Below are 16,520 nucleotides of genomic sequence, written 5' to 3' on the forward strand. Positions count from 1 at the left end.
ATGTGTTCATGTACGAAACCCAAATGCAGACGAAGTTCACGATCCAAATTTTGGATTATTAAACGACCTCTTGCGAAGAAGATCCACACGTTTGTTTCGTTTTTTTTGTTTTTCGACAACAAAATTAAAGCATCCTCCAAGTATGTTGTACTTAAACTCCATGTTAACATGCGCGACCGCTGGTGCAGTACATAAATACTTGCATGTCTCCGCTTTGTGCTACAAACTCACACCGTCACACGCTAACACTGAACAAAGCTCATTTTCTCCTAACAAAATAATATTGCACTTAACATCCTTGCACACCAGCCGTCACATTTGTCCTCACTGTATACACACAGAACGCTGCGTACAGTATCAACCCGCTTCCTTGCTCTTTGCATTCACACACACGTGTTTGAACCTCACACAAAAACATCAGTAAGAAATTCATCTTAAAAAACAGGGAGGGCTAGAAATGACACTAATTTCCAAAAGGAAGTATTCTACAGTATACTTGTACAAATCTCAGGATTTCAAGTGCTTTACACCAAAACAAAACAGTTTGCTTTAAAATACTTTTATCTGGACGCTTGCTAGTCATCGTTTTCCTGGCCTGAGCCTTCGGAGCGATCGCCTTCCACTTGATCTACGAGAGAAAGAGATTTTAGGGGGGGGGGAGGAGAGTTTGGGAAGAGGAAGATGAGGTCTCACTCATCAATAATTGCTTTTTTCTTTCTTACATTTTTGTGTATCTGGGGGCCTTCAAACAAAATGCGAAAATGCCTGATTCATGACTTCTTGATGCATTCTAGTCCATTAGTGATTAGACCAAGTAAATAACCCCATTAAAATTCATCAGGTAGAGATGAAGGATGGATAACAAATTAAAAAATCAGTTTATCGGAAATAGAATCCCTCAAGTTAAGTTCATTAAACGTGTCTATAAACCGTATAATGGAAACAAACCCAAAGAGGGCATGAGAGGAGGAGAGATGCAGTTAAGTTTGCCCTGAAACTTGTAGGCAAAAACATCTCGGCGACCAAACGTAGACAAAGGTCGACTGGTGGAGGGCGAGACAGAGTTGGATGACACTTTGTCCACTACAAACATCAAGATGAATCCCAGAAATGCTGTGTATGTGTTCTTGTACAAAGGATAAGTTCAAATGTGTGTGTGTGTGTGTGTGTGTGTGTACCTGATCGGATGTGATTGAGGGAAGCCAGCATTCTGAGCATGAAAGACGCCGGGACTGTGATTGTGTTCCTAGTTTCTTCGAGCATCAGTTCATTCCGAGTTATGACCTGAAAAGAGGAGAAAAGTAAAAATTGACACAGAAACATTGGAGGTTGAGTATTTCCGATAGCATAACTCCAGAATGTAGTCTCATACCTCATTGGCGAGGACTCTGTTAAACGATGGCGACTGTTCGAGAGGCGACCAAATCTTGATATCGTAGTCGATCCCTGATGAGGCAAGAACTGAAACAGAGCAGAGGAACAGCTGTCAGTAAACTTTAGAGAAGAAGAGGAAGAAGAAGAGGAAGAAGAGGATGTCTTACTGGGGTCGTAGGGGTGTGGCTGCAGGCAGTTGACCACGTGGTTGTCGGCTTCCAGCAGCATGAGGTGCTCGGCCGTGTGTCTGTCCCAGACGAAGATGTGACCGCAGTCTGAGCCGCTCATCACAAAGTTGTTGCCCCAGAAGCACGACTCTTTAATCTGCAGATGGAGACACACAAACACCTTGAGGTTAGAGCCTGGGGCTGATCAGAGGCGGTGCTGGTGTGTGACTCATGAGTTGTGTGACTGGTTTGAGGGGCACCATTGTCCTGGAGTTGCGGTGGCCCTTGTAGACCATTTTGACCGAGGGTCTCCTGATGTTCTGAGTCTCGCTCTCTTCCATCTCTCGTCTTTCTTTCCTCCTGCGGAACAGCTCCTGGATACGAGCCGCCGCTGAACGCCTGACGAGAACAGGCCAACACATGTAAATATTAAACACTCACACACACACATGCACACACACACACTGAATGCCATGCTGAAATGCTGCATATGAGCCTCATGCTGGATTCCACCTCCTCCTCCTCCTCAGACTCCTCCTCCTGATAGCCTTGTCCATTGACCACGTGACAGCAGTGTTGCTGAACTCAATCAAACACACACTGGTTCATGTGTTTTCAATAGCAGATGCAAGAGATTAAATGACTTCAACCACTTGCAGAGATGTTTAATTTAATGTTCGATCTTTCATGCAGACGTGTTCATTCTTCACGTGGAAGATTTCTGTTTTCAACTGCTCACACTGCTCGTGGTGTCAGTACTCATGCAAGGTACTGTGTTAGACGTGTGTATTAGTAATTACATCCGCCAAGGAGGTCATCGTTTGTTAGCAGGATGTCTTATAAAGTCAGGGATAGATTTCAGTGAACCTTTGCAGATACTGTTTGATGACAATTGTGAAATGCTGGCATCTCTGTAGTTTAACAAAGCATTCTAAGATGACAGTGAAAGTCTGGCCTCCTCAAAGTAAAGGAGTAAAATCAGAGGCCTGCTGGGCCTTGGCGGAGGTATGCACTCTGAGCGGCCTCTATTTTGTGAGTGAAACAGCCAAACTTAAGACAGAAACTATACTTCTAATACTCTAACACTGGGGCTGGAATGCTCTGCAGCGTGTCACACACCTCACAGGTTAGATGCTTTAGTTGCTTTAAGACTTTACCTGATCATTCTATCTCCTACTGCAGATCCTCTGGAATTAAATATATACGTGTATAAAACAGTCAATGGCAAGGCATCACAAAATAACAAACACAGATCAGAATACCCACCCACTTCATCTGTGCCTAATACATGAGCTGCTCTCTCTCACTCTGGACTCATCTAATCTAGGAGGATCAGATGTCATACCTCTGCCCCTGCACGCCCCGGAACCTGGACGCTGGGATGAGGATGGGATCGTCGTCGCTGTCGTCGGAGTCCTGGTTCCCCCGTGCAGGCTGACTCTGACTCTGGCTCTGGCTCTGGCTCTGGCTCTGGCTCTCCTCCCCCGTGGGTTCCTCCCTCCTACAGCTCGACGTGTCCTCCATCCCCTCAGGTTGACTCCTCTGTAGGGGTGAGGAGGCCACGGCGCCGCCCTCTGAGGAGCCCTCAGCCGGGGCCGGGGTCGCCGAGCTGCCGGAGCAGGAGGCCTCGCACGGCGGCTCTGTGCAGCTGCTCGACCCACTCTGCTTCTCTGGCAGCTCAGAGGGAGCTGGTTACACACACAAACACAAACACACACAGAGACGCTTTGTTGTTACACATTACAATGTTTACTTTGCACTTCCTGTGCTGGTTCAGGATGTGTTTGTCACCTTGCCCTGACGCTGTGCTGGCTGACGGCAGCGTCTCCCTGGCCTGCACAGCTGCAGCCTCTGATGCTTTGGGTCCCCCGTTGCTCCTTGAGCCGGACGGCCTGCTGCTCCTGTAGAGGAGGCAGAAGAGTAGGGATGATGTTGACACTATAGTAAATATATCCTATCCTACTACTACAACTGTTCATAAGCAAACACATCACAGCATACTGAGTGGATGAACAATGAATATTAAAAGAATGAATTGTCGGCATGATTTAAGCAAAGACATTCCGTGGACATTTGTCTCACCACTCGTCTGTGAAGTCCAGCTTGATGGTGCTGGTTGTGGTTCCCTCTGAGCTGTAGTGGAGGCTGAGGACCGGCTCTGCTGTACTGGGTCGGCTGGTGCCGGCCGTGGTAGAAGAGCTGCCGCCGCTCAGTGCTGCTGACACGGCGGTTGGCACAGGCGCAGCTTCGACAGGAGCTGAAGCCACAACGTCTGCGCCTCCTGACAGCAGAAGAGAAGGAGACAAACCAAGCAAAGACAGACTGAAACACTGAAGCCACTAAATCTGATGAAGATGAGAGCGAGCAGACCACAGTGATCATGAGCTGGAACTCCCAAAGCAAGACTGTTGGACTTTATCTATGGACGCCCGTGTTCATCACCATGGTTATGCTGCACACACACATACACAGACACACACAGACACACACGAGGATGGAAGAGATGTAAAGGTGTGGACAGAGACTAAGCACAAGCAAGCGAACAAATGAAGACAGACTACAGAGAGATAATGTATGTGTGTGTGTGTGTGTGTGTGTGTGTGTGTGTGTGTGTGTGTGTGTGTGTTGTGTGCGCATGAGAGGGTGACAAAGACAAAGCAACGAGCAGAGCGGGAAGAAGACGCACCGTGCTCTTCATCAAGACTCATGGATCCCAGCTGTTTGTTTACCACAGAGGAAGGAGAATCTGGAACACAAATGAGACGGACTGAACATCGGCCAGAGAGGTCGGGAGCAGGCGGCTCACACAGGCAGCAAAGTGTACCGGGTTAAAGGTCAGTGTCACGTTAAGAAAGATCCAAGGCCAAGCAGGAGAAGCTGTCAGATCAGCCGAACAAAAGGCTTTGTGTGGTCACAGATTAGTCAATTTGGATTAAAACAAGAGCGAAAATGTTCACACATGCTGCAGACGCACTTGGAAACAGTTCAATCAGCAGTCAAACCAGGATCTCACAAACCTTTAATGGAAGCAAAGGCCTATGATGTCATAAATGTCCTTCAAGTTCAATTTTCAGGTCCTTAAAGGGCAAACTAGGTCAATGACATTGTTTCCATGAGCTGCAGCAGCCTGGAGGTCTGTAGGCGTTTGAATGGACGTCTATGGATCCCAGAACAAAACACGCCTAAACAAACCTTTAAAATTGATTTAGATACAAAGATGTTCACTCACACCTCACTAAGTTATGTTGTTGTTGTGTTGTTCTATTTTTTTACTGTAGACATTCATTTAATCCTGCGTCTTCCTTACACATCCTTAACGAGCCATAATTGCACACACCTGTCACACTCTCACCAAGGCAACCGCTCTGTTTGCCGCCTCTGCAGCAGGACAGAGCCTCGCCCGCCGTCTGAACACTCAAGCAACAAGTGGAGAGAGATGAAATGAGAGCATTTGGGGAGTTTGAGGCTCCTACAGACTGTGCGAGGAACATGTAACGGTCTGGATGAAACCGGTCGAGACGTGAAGCATCGCTTTGCAAAAACAAAAACAGATGACCTCCATTTTAAGTTTAAAGTTCTATTTTTACTCTACATTCTGGATCATAGCAATCAAGCTTCATGTCACTTTTGTTTATTTAGTTTTTCTTGTTTTCATTTTCAGAAGTCATATTTTGACTGTTACGACCCAAATTTACAAACTAGCGCGAACAGATGACAGATTAAGACTCGTTCCTTATCGTAGTGCTAAAAATGAACCAGGAACTCCTTACACAACCTGACATGCATCAAACGTGTGTGACGTGCTGATTGCTGTTATCGCACAGTTTGCAGGAGGTGTGAGGGGCGGAGCACACAGAGGGAAGGTGACCGAGGTTAACTTCTTTTGTGAAAGGGGAAGAAAGACAGCTGCGGTGTTAAGTGTCTGTTTCTAGAAGAACTGGGTCTCTTTGGAATGCGACCTTCTCTGTGCTAAGGTGTTTGCCTTGTCTACATAGAGGGAGAGGGGCGGGGGTGAGGTGGTAAAGGGGGGGAGGGGGGACGGACCAAGCAGCAAGCAGCCCGTATGGAAAAGGATGCTGGGGGGTCGGGAGAGGGAAGGTAACCTGTCCGGGGTCGTGTCTCAGCAGCAGCAGCAGCAGCAGTAGGAGGAGGAGGAGGAGGAGCAGCTCTTTGTGACTGTCTCTCACGGGCTGCGGTAGATGAAGAAGGAGGAGGAGGGGGAGAGGAAGAAGAAGAAGAAGGAGGAGGACGGGCCGCTCGTGGACCCAGTCCTGGGGGGTCGGCCAGGCGGAGTAACCTCTGCAAACGCCTACACACTAAACTTATGGGGAGCCGATGAGGACCGTACTCTAACAAAGAGAGGCAGAGGTGGAGAGAGAGAGTGGGTGCATGATTAGAAGACCAGGAGGGAGGAATGGAGGGAGAGAAAAGGGGGGAGGGAGGGAGAGGGGGAGAGAGAGAGAGGGAGGGGGGGGTCAGGCAAATGACAAGGAAAAGGATACATGAGAGGAAACAAACAGGTGAGGTGAGGCTGCTGCTTGAGTGGAGTGGCTCTAACACACTCACACAAACGCACAACATGTGTACACACACACACACACACACACTGGGGTAGGCCAAGTTAACTCTCTACTTTCTAAACTAAACAAAGGGAAGAGGACGCTCACTTACTTTTGTGTAAAATCTACACAGCAATTAACATTCGGATCACCGCTGTGCGACTGGGTGTAAACACCTACCTGACGGCGGCCGATCTGAGGCGGACGTAGGCGTGGGTGTGGGGGTGGGCGTCCCCGAACTGTCTGCCTGGCTCCTCTGCTCCGAGTCCGGGGAGGAGGAGGTGAGGGGGGAGGAGGAGGAAGGAGGCGCCGAGCTCTCCACTGACGAGGAGGCGGAGGGAGGAGGCGCGGTGACTGCCGTCGACGACCCTGAGGAGGAGGAGGACGTGGACTTGGGCACGGGGGTGGGTGAGGCGAGGCTGGCCGGTACCTCTGTTTCCGTCTCCATGGGCCTGGCGGGGGCGCCGGGCTCCGGGGCGGCTGCAGAGGCACCGGCAGCGCTCGACGACGACACCGCCGCCGCCTCTGGACGCTGAGGTGTTCCTGGAAGGGAGGGTTGAAAGCTTTGTCAGGGTCGCTGATTGAAAAGTGCGTACGTAGTCTTCATCACACATTAAGGCACTGCTCAGAAAGCTGTTTGACTGAGGCCCGGCTGAAGCCTCACCTCTGGGTGGCGTCTGAGGCCGGGTTCCTCTGCTGTTCCGAGCTTCGCTGGCCTCCTCGAACCAACGGGACAACATGTCTGACATCCTCTGCATCAGAGACACATTGGGGCTCTGCTCTCCTGGAACAGAGAGCATAAAAGGTTCAAAAAGTGTTTTCACGCCCTTCCTCACTTCACCAAGAGGGGTCGGGACAGCGCCTGCACAATGTGATGGCATAGACTTTGGCCAATAGATGGTGCTAGAGCCACAACTCAACTCTGATACTAACATTACCAAAGGACAAATATCTCCACTCACCGTCATCGTCGTCATCATCATCATCATCATCATCATCATCATCATCATCACACCATCATCACCATCATCATCATCATCATCATCCCAGCCAATCAGCAGGACTGTTTAGCTCTGTGTGTATTCTGATACATACGAGTTTAAATAATTAGTTTTTAACTTATAATAACACAATTTAGGGGATTTCTCAGCCTTGGAGGCGAAGAACGACATGAGGGTTCATTCCACCACATACGGATTCAGTGTGTGAAGTGAAGGAGCTGTGGTGTGTAGTGAGGGCTCAGTGTGTGTTCATGTTCACCAGCTGTTTGAATAACCGTTGTGCTCTTACCATCCCTCTCTCGTTCGCTCTCAGGGCGAGCTCGGGGTCCGGTGTCAGACCAGTCACCCCTCAGACGCAGGCGCTTCACCGGGGGCTGCCTCAGCTATGGAAAAACACACACACACACACACACACACACACACACACACACACACACACACACACACACACACACACACACAGAGGGGTTAGCGGTTTGTCAGCATGGTCAAAAATAGCTCTGCGGCCAAAGTGAAACACTTCATGTTTCTGTCACTGCTCCGATTGCCTCTAGTTGCCCAACTAAGTTTGTCTTTGCTTTCCATTCCCTGCGTCTCTCCACAGGACAACAGGGCCCAGAGCCAGAAATAGAACAAGGGGTCTTGGGTGTGTGTGTGTGGGGGGGGTAGCAGTCAAGCGCTTTACTCAGGGAAATGTCATCAGGTCTGGACATGAACTGGAAAAAGAGAGGAGGCTGAAGAGATTAGCGGAGGAATCGGATAAAAAAAGGAGAGTGGGGGGGCGCACATGACTGAAAGGGATAGGAGCAGAGTGAATGGGGTTACAGGTGGAGGAAATGTAGAGGGGGGTAATGAGCCTTTCTCTGGCCAAACCCCCCCCACCTGAGTCGGGACTATTTTTAAGGTTGTTGGAGCGCTGCCTGCATTGCTGTTGCTGTATTTGGAAAGGAATGTGTGTGGCGGCTGGATGTAGGCACAGGGGGCTTTCAAACACTGGCACCATGATCCAGCACATTTAGTCCCACGTGAGACCCCACAACCCTTAACCCCCCCAACCCCCTCAAACCCCCCAACCCACGGAATCTAAATCAACATATGGATTTAGACGATTTCCAGTTCATCTGAAGTTTCATTCCTTAGCGTTCCAAAACTTTCTCTGCGACCCGAGACGAAACCTAAACACCAGAGGATACAACCCGACAGTCCACATATGGTGTTCAGTCGTTGTAAACTGAAGTTACAAGACAACATAAACACATATTAGACCGTAGCAATACTGAACATACTTCACCACGATACCCTTCATCCCTGCGTTTTATCTCTATCACCTTCACTTGGGAAACATTCCACTCTTTCTGTGGATCATTAGCCAATTGTTGCATTAGGCTTTTCTTCTTTTGATGAATGCACGGTGCTTCTCTCCTCTCTCCCTCTCTCCTTGTCTTGACTTTCCGGGTTATTTGCTCCACTTACTGCAGTGCAACAGCAGGCACAAATTTAGCGGCGAGGTCTGCAGTGCACTTAGAGAAGCAGACGGCCATGACAAGATCTGCTCCTTTCCGTTTGTTTGCCTAGTGTTTGTTTTGCGCAGTTATCAGTTTATTAGATGTAACAGCATTCCAATAAACCCTTTTTGTGAAACTTCTAATGGCTCACCTCCTCCCTCCTCTCCTCAGATGGACCCTTGAGCTCTCGGGCTTGGTCGTCTCTGGGATCGAACAGGTAGATGTAATCGGAGGAGTAACTGACGAGCACCTCCTGACCGTCCTCGCTGTAGCAGAGAGAGGTCACCCGGCACGACTTGTTGGACAGGTGGGCGGGAACGAACCGCACGCACATGCCTGTCGTCCCGCGGCCCATGTAGTTACCTGAGGTGCCAGGAAAGGATTCAAAGCCACGGTGAGATATTCGGCAAATGTTTGATCTGTTAGAAGTGACAGGAAGGCGCGTGGTTTTACCTGTAGCTCTGGTTCCCAGCATGCGTCTGTCATAGATGCGTACGGAGCTGTCAGAGCAGCCCACGGCCAGGTAGTAGGGCATCAGCGGAGAAATGGATATTGACGTTGCTGCTCTTCGACAGTTTATGAGGATGTCCTGGAATCAAAGCAAACACAACAAGATGAAGGGGGAAGAAATCCACCATGTGAAGTCTTTTAAACATTTCTCGGGCCAACAAGGCTTATTCAGGACGAGGGCCAGAGGAGGTAACATTTGGATAATGCAACAGGAGCTATTGGTGCGGACACCTGCAGGGATGTTGAGGCTCACAGGTTAAGATAAAACAGAAATAAACTGAAACATTTAATATATAAAACATTTAGGCACTGCAGGTTTCCTTTTGCATGTCTGGATCACTGATATGTAGTTTAAGCAGACATAGGTAAGAAAATCCGGTCATCCACTCGCGACACTTCCAGGCCGTAGGAAACTTAATAAAAGGAGGCGAAGCTGTTTGGTGAAACTATTCTAACAGCCTTGAGGTCATGGATACTGAACTCAAGCATGAAATGTGAGACGACGCAACATAACCCAGAGGGGTGGAGGAGTGGGGGGTGTACCACACACACACACACACACACACACACACACACACACAGCAGTCACCCACTCAGCTCCCACTAATGCAGTGTGGCATCAGGCCAAGGAGCGTGTCTCCTTCTGTGTGCAGGGACACAGGGCACAACTACAGACTCATTGAGAAAGTCAGGTCAGTTAAGTCAGTCATAAAATTAAATTAAATAAAATAAAAATTTTAAAAAATATAAATTAAATAAAATATAAATAAAATTTAAAAAAAATTAAATACATAAAAAAATTCTAAAAAAAGTTGGCGTGTTTTTTTATCAAATCATTTGTCAATTGGATTCAATCATTTTTTTATATGTATGCGAGTGTAATGCATTTATAAACTTTGGCCTGTAAGATGAAGGTGTGCAGGAGTTCTCAATGGTAAAGAGTGAATATTTAAATGAGCCAAGAACTGTCAACATACATCTTTACAGTCTTCTTTAGTGCAGCTCGTCTTCATACGGAGGTCAAACCACCGTACTGTGCCGTCTTCCCCGCATGACAGGAACGTGTAGGGGTCATTTGGTACCGTCATAATCTGGCAAAACAGAAAATGTGAGACATCCAGACAATCCTAACTCAGTGAAACAAATGTGGCTGCAGTTCCTCACCTCATAAGCTGTCCCATAATGGCAGGTGAACTGATTCTGTCTGTTAAACTCAGCGCTCTTCTCGGTGTGTGTGTAGTAGATGATGCCATCACCGGAGCAGGATATGATCTCCTGGTCATTGGTGTGGGGCATGAACTTAGCACTGAAGATATTCGCCCGGTGGCCTGAACGTATCGACTTTTTCACCTGTGGACAGAGATGAGATCACTGGTAACTCAGGTGTGGACTCTTGGAGGGTTGACCTCTCTAAGTAAAGAACATAACACAGATCATCTTCACACCTTTTTGTTGTATGGGTTGGTGATAACCAGAAAAGTATCATCTGAACCTGACAGAAGGTATTCTCCTGTCTCATTCCAGGATATAGTGTTGACCTGCGGGGATAAAAGAGCCTGATTAAGTCTATAAATTCATTTATTGTGAATTTTGTGCTACATAACACAACTGATATCAGCCTGGGAAAACAGTGATGTATTATTATGAAATGATCCAAACAGTAAAAAGGTTTTACCGAAATTGCTTGGAGAATTCACACACACACACACACACACACACACACACACACACACACACACACACACACACACACACACACACACACACACACACACACACACACACACACACACACACACACACACACACACACACACACACACACACACACACACACACACACACACACACACACACACAGAGAGCACTGCAGGTACTTTAGTTAAGTGACACTTTGGTCGATAGTCAAGAACATTCCAAGTCGTAACATTTGGATCCAACCTAAATAAAACTGCAAATCACTTTCATTACATCTCTCTGTAGTCAAGCGAATACATTCTCCGTCAGTGGAGCAGAAGAAGAGAACAGAACAACACTGTAAGGATCCACGAATCATCATCATCATCCTCATCATCTGCTTCAAACCCTCTTACACTTTGGGAGTTGGATCTATTGTATGTAGCGACTACATGCAGCTCTTCAGCACGACTCTACAGCCTCTCTCCAGCAAAGTCTTCCTCACAGACAGAGCTCCACATAAACCATCATCTGTTCTCATCTCTTTACCATCTCACAGACTCTCACAGACTCAGGAATCAAATATATTTCATCGTCTGAAACAGGGTTAAAATCAGAACATTTGGGTCGGTGCTGCAATGTTAGGCTGCATATTCTACCTCAGTGTGTAATAATGATTCACACTGGCTGCTTCATTTTGTGCTGTCGCAGATTAAACTGAGGGTATTGTGATGAAATCTTTGGTCCTCAATCCCAAATAGTTGTCTAGCAGGAGACATCCGCTAACAAGTGACTTTGGGGCATTCGAGTGGTGACAAAAATGTCCGAAATTTCCAATCAAAACCTCCCAATTTCGCCTGTTGCCACACTACCATGTCATTACACAGCTTGACATTCATCAAACTTGAGATTTAAGATGGCACAGATTGCAGGAGGCATACGGGCTCCTTGCCAAAATCCTCTGTCACATTATGCGCCAAATAGAAAAACAAGATAAACGCTGATTTGCCTGATTGTTTTTCTGTTTGGCTCCTGTGTGAACCCATCAGCATCTGAAAATCCAGTATTGGTTGGGCTCTCGTTAAAAATGAATTAGATCCTGTGGTTGACTGGGAGGTAAATCCGTCTCTCTGTGTCTCAGGTGTAATTAAAGATTAATTGGCAGTGACAGGGAGGTTTAGAGCAGGGAGGGGGGTAGAGGGGATCTAAATGTAGAGTATCATGCAAGCAGCACTCTTCCACTCAAAGACACACACTGTACAATCTCATTAAGAGACACACAACTGCCTCATTTAACACACAAATCACTGTTTTCAAAGATCTACTGCAACTGACACGCACTAAACAAAGAAGTGGCCGAATTTAGTTAAGCAAACTATCTAAGCAGCCTCTAAACAACCAAATAAGTGGCTGAGATAAATAAATGTTACTTGAATGCAGCATGAGACGCAGCAACATGCGTGTGTTTACAGAACCAGCGAACGTGAACACAGGGGATCCAATCATCCAGTCCCGTTTTGTAAGTGGTTGAGCTGTATAACTGCACATTCTAGAGGGTCAAGTGTCCAGCATCCTTGATCTCTAGTGGAACGGATCCTAAGTAAACACAGTGTATTTACAGTATTAGAGTCCTTTGGAGACACACACGAGGATACCGACCCTCACGCCCGTCAGACAGCTAAAGTCTCAGCCCTCCACAGGTTCGCCGACAATAACCCGAACACGCAAACCTTTTTTCTCTCCTACCACTTAGAACTAATTGTCTTTTTGCATCTATTGTGGCCTCCGAGATGTGAGAACAACGTGTGTGTGTGTATGTGTGTGTGTGTGCCAACAGCTCTGAGGATTCTTCTACGCGAGCGGTTGGTTGCTTCACAGGGCGGATCTTCTTCTATCACTTCCTGTTCGTATCAAAACGGGCGAGCGGTCTGAACTGGGTCAGAAAGTTTTGGAGGACGCGTTTAAGGCTCAGACCTTTACAGAGGCGAGACAGCGTTTTGAATGAAAACATTTCCAGACATCTTTTATCTGAACGAAAATGATCGGAAGGATTCAATCTACAATGATAAGGAAATAGAGAAAAGCTGCAAAGCCTCTAAAGTGACTCAAGGACATTTGGCAATTTTACCTGGAAAGGGACAAAAAAACGTTATTTATTCAAATCTTTGTCCTCTGCAAATTGCTTATTTTCAGGTTTGACATTTTTACTTGATAACTTACTTAAATAATTAATCGACAATCCAGACTGTCGCTAATTCATTTCCATGGAAATATTTATTGATTGTTTCAGCACAAATTAAATGACTTTGCTGCCTGTAAGAATCCATTATGTTGAGCCAGAATAATAGAATCCTACTGGTTTCTGAGCAGTGCAAGGTTCCTCACTCAGCCTGAGCTCAGACTAACGGGGTCTAGGTGTTTTTCTGGAGTCTGTTTTGGTTCTGGACAGCATGACGGCCGGCGCGATAGAGTGACAGAGGCTGTGGCTTTAATGTTAGCCTCAGGTTTCCTCACAGACATCAGCTGCCAGGCCCCGAGGCCAAAGACCTGCTCTGTCAGGAACCGAGACTTCTCTCACTCTCTCACACACACACACACAAAAACACACACAAAAACACACACACACACACACACACACACACACACACACACACACACACACACACACACACACACACACACACACACACACACACACACACACACACACACACACACACACACACACACGGTCTGACAGACACAGATGTGACGTGTTCCGTTACACTGTGAAGAGGGAAGATACACACACAGGCAAAAACATGTTGCGGGTCACTTACACAGCCGTCGTGTACATTCAGTGTTGCTTCAAGTTTAAGCCTCTGGACAAACTCTCTTCTTCCTGTAACGACACAATGGCAGAACATGTTAAAGTGATGTCATATCTGATCTACCTGCTCTACTGCAGGAAAGCCCATATTCTTCCTTTTATTCTATCTATCTAACCCCGTACACATTAAGTTGAGTGCGATGTGAGTGCAGAGTGAGGTAAAATGTCACATTAAGCACTTCAGTGTTTCCGTAACTTGTGATGTATTATTTATCCGGGCAAAGCTTCCAAAGCACCTGCCCAATAATGATACAAGACAATAACAACAACAGGTTCCTCTGAAATAATGATGTGCAGGGTAGATGTTCTCTTTCGGGGCCTCGTTCTTACATAAAGCACCAAGAGTTTGAACAATATTCAGAAGATTTTCAGAGAAATACTTTCAAAAGGATGACATCATTCTTGGTGTTCTGGCTTTACTAGGAATCCTAAACCTCCCAATAACACAAGGAAGGACAAGAATCATTTGGTCAACATGAATGATTTGGCATGTAGACTGACTGACTGTGTATAATGCTATTTCTTCATCAGCATGCCATCTTCCTCATCCTTTACCCAGAGACTGAGGCAGTGAGACAGGCTTGGAAAAGACAGAAGCTTTACTGACGGAAGTGTCGGTTTGAATTCCACGTTAATCTCAAGTTGTTCCCCCCCCCTCCATCCCCGCCCCCCGACCCTTACTTGAGCTATAAATACAATATGGATGAGGTGTGACCCACAGATCACTTTGTGGATCCTCTGCCAGCTACACAATAACAGCTATAACTACATCCCAGCTAAATGCAGCGCTGACTCAATCTCTGTGGCACGGGCCGCTCCTCAGTGGGCTTATAAAATCTTCATTCAAGCACTGTCAGGTGTCCACCAGCTCGACAGGCTCTCGTCACAGGCGATGCCGTGCAAACCTCTCTGTCTAGCGGTGCGGCTGCATTGCTGCCTTTTCTGTTTATACTGCACTGTGATGTCGTTCCAAGGCGTCCTCCTCACACACACACACACACACACACACACACAAGCGGTGCACTGACAGACAGGCATGAAAGCAAAGAGTATGCTCTGAACAGAATCTCTCTCACTGATAAGGACGATCCCTGCAAGAATACACAGACGAGCTAAGGCGCCCTAGTTAGGCTTCATCAAAAGGCTGATATGTGATCGAGAGAAAACAAAACAAAAACAATCAATCCTGTTAAACCACATGGCACAGTTAGGATAGCTTAACATGTTCACACAGGCTGCAGATAACTCTCTCCTATGAAGGGCTGAGACAGACTGATAAATATGACATTACACTGTGGTGACAAGTTTCCTTTTGATGTGTTTGCATCATCTGTTCTGCTGGGGATGACATATTGTGTACATATTGCTGATTTGAGCGAATCAAGCAAAGAGAAAAACAATCGATCAGTGACAATAACATCAGTAAATACTCACATTGATTGTTGTCGATTCATTTTCTGTCGGGACACTATTGGATTCATCATTTAAGCGCTCTATTTGTATATCAGTGGTCTACAAAGCACCAGGACTGTATCCTGTCATGAATTAGACATTAAAACATACAAACCTCTTATTTTAAATACAAATAAAATGTAAATAATAAATACTTGGTATCCCAATAATCGAACAGGGAGCTACTGCCACCATTATTAATTAATCAGGTGTTACAAATCACTCTCCCGACTCAAATTCTTTAATTAATCAGGACATGAGGAAGAGCGCATCATGCACCATTACGTCTATGACTATTTTTTATTATTGTCATTATATTTTAATTATCATCTTTGTTGTATGTTTCAATTTATAGACGTACGTATATTCGCTCTGCATATTTATATAATTTTCCAATTGACCCTACAAAGTGCTGCATTGTGGGGATCAGCGGCTCGTCTAGTGCGTATGATGGCATTTCACCAGAACACAAGAGTTCACATGTCTGAATTATTTACGCATATAAACAAAAATAAAAGAGGTAAACACGTAGCGGAGGGTTGTGTTTGGGTGTTTGGGTGAAGTGAAGCTGTCAGTAGATGCGAGGCTGCAGCTGGTGGAGCCGCGTTAGCCTCAACCTTCATACGAGCCCTGTACCTTCATCTTCACCTCACCTGCTGTCAACACGCAGCCAGCTGTTTGTTTCTTACCTAAATAGTTGGTCCGGATGGCGTAAGGTTCATTGTATCCAATGAGGCGTTTATTTACATCCCATACCAGGTTTCCAGAGCAAGACATGGTGGCCAGCTTTAATTAACAATAACATTGGAACTAAGCTAATGGTTTCCTCTTGGTTATCTGTCGCTGTTTCTGTTTCGCCATTGGTTTCAGTCCCAGAGGAGGGGGAGCTCTCTCTCTCTGGCTCGGGCTCGCACCGCAGTGAGCGTCGGTGCTGCGCTCCCTTCACGGTCCTCCACTCTTTCTCCGCGTCCCTGTTGTGGGCTGTTCCGTGGGTTGTTACCTCTCTGCTGTCCGCCTCGCTAGCCCTAGCTTGGTTTGTTTTCAGGCAGCGTAAACGAACGGACGCTGCTTGTGTCCAAACAACGCGAGAAATCGCGAGTTGGACGGGATGTTTAAGGGAGCGCTTGATTTGTATAACCGCGGAGAGCTGGCGGAACAGCGGTAAATACCGGCGTAGAACAAACGTCTGGTGATGCTCATCTATTTATTTACTTCACTACTTTATTATTATTATTATTATTATTATTATTATTATTATTCTATCTCACCTTTTTCATATTGATAGTTTGATTCATTTATTATTATTCATTGTTATTTTATACAAGACTTGACCTCACAATGCAATGAAGCTTTCCACTTTGGGATGAACATGTTTTTAATTTCCTTTCGTCACATTTCATTTCATA

General features: G+C 46.4%; 1 protein-coding gene across 4 annotated transcripts; it reads right to left on the reverse strand.

The window, feature by feature from the left end:
- Positions 1-123: 123 nt before the first annotated feature.
- dcaf6 (ddb1 and cul4 associated factor 6) lies at positions 124-16,217 on the reverse strand. 4 transcript variants are annotated; one of them, XM_076159095.1, is made up of 21 exons: positions 15,804-16,217; positions 13,613-13,674; positions 10,562-10,654; positions 10,281-10,466; positions 10,094-10,207; positions 9,060-9,195; positions 8,758-8,969; positions 7,391-7,484; positions 6,765-6,884; positions 6,281-6,643; positions 5,645-5,890; positions 4,228-4,287; positions 3,624-3,822; positions 3,333-3,442; positions 2,887-3,229; positions 2,699-2,728; positions 1,802-1,940; positions 1,542-1,698; positions 1,373-1,461; positions 1,179-1,284; positions 124-628 (listed from the first exon to the last, which is right to left on the reverse strand). In XM_076159095.1, the coding sequence occupies exons 1-21, from the start codon at positions 15,889-15,891 to the stop codon at positions 576-578; spliced, it is 3,000 nt and encodes a 999-aa protein (XP_076015210.1). In that variant the 5' UTR covers positions 15,892-16,217; the 3' UTR covers positions 124-575. The 4 variants fall into 4 exon arrangements, with proteins under 4 accessions (XP_076015210.1, XP_076015212.1, XP_076015211.1 ...); XM_076159097.1 differs by lacking the exon at positions 5,645-5,890 and having other exon boundaries at positions 15,804-16,216; XM_076159096.1 differs by lacking the exon at positions 2,699-2,728 and having other exon boundaries at positions 15,804-16,216.
- Positions 16,218-16,520: the final 303 nt, after the last annotated feature.

This window comes from Genypterus blacodes, unplaced genomic scaffold, assembly GCF_046128005.1.
Source record: "Genypterus blacodes isolate CSIRO-AG114 ecotype Tasmania unplaced genomic scaffold, CSIRO-AGI_Gbla_v1 ptg000093l_1, whole genome shotgun sequence".
NCBI classification, from domain to species: domain Eukaryota; kingdom Metazoa; phylum Chordata; class Actinopteri; order Ophidiiformes; family Ophidiidae; genus Genypterus; species Genypterus blacodes.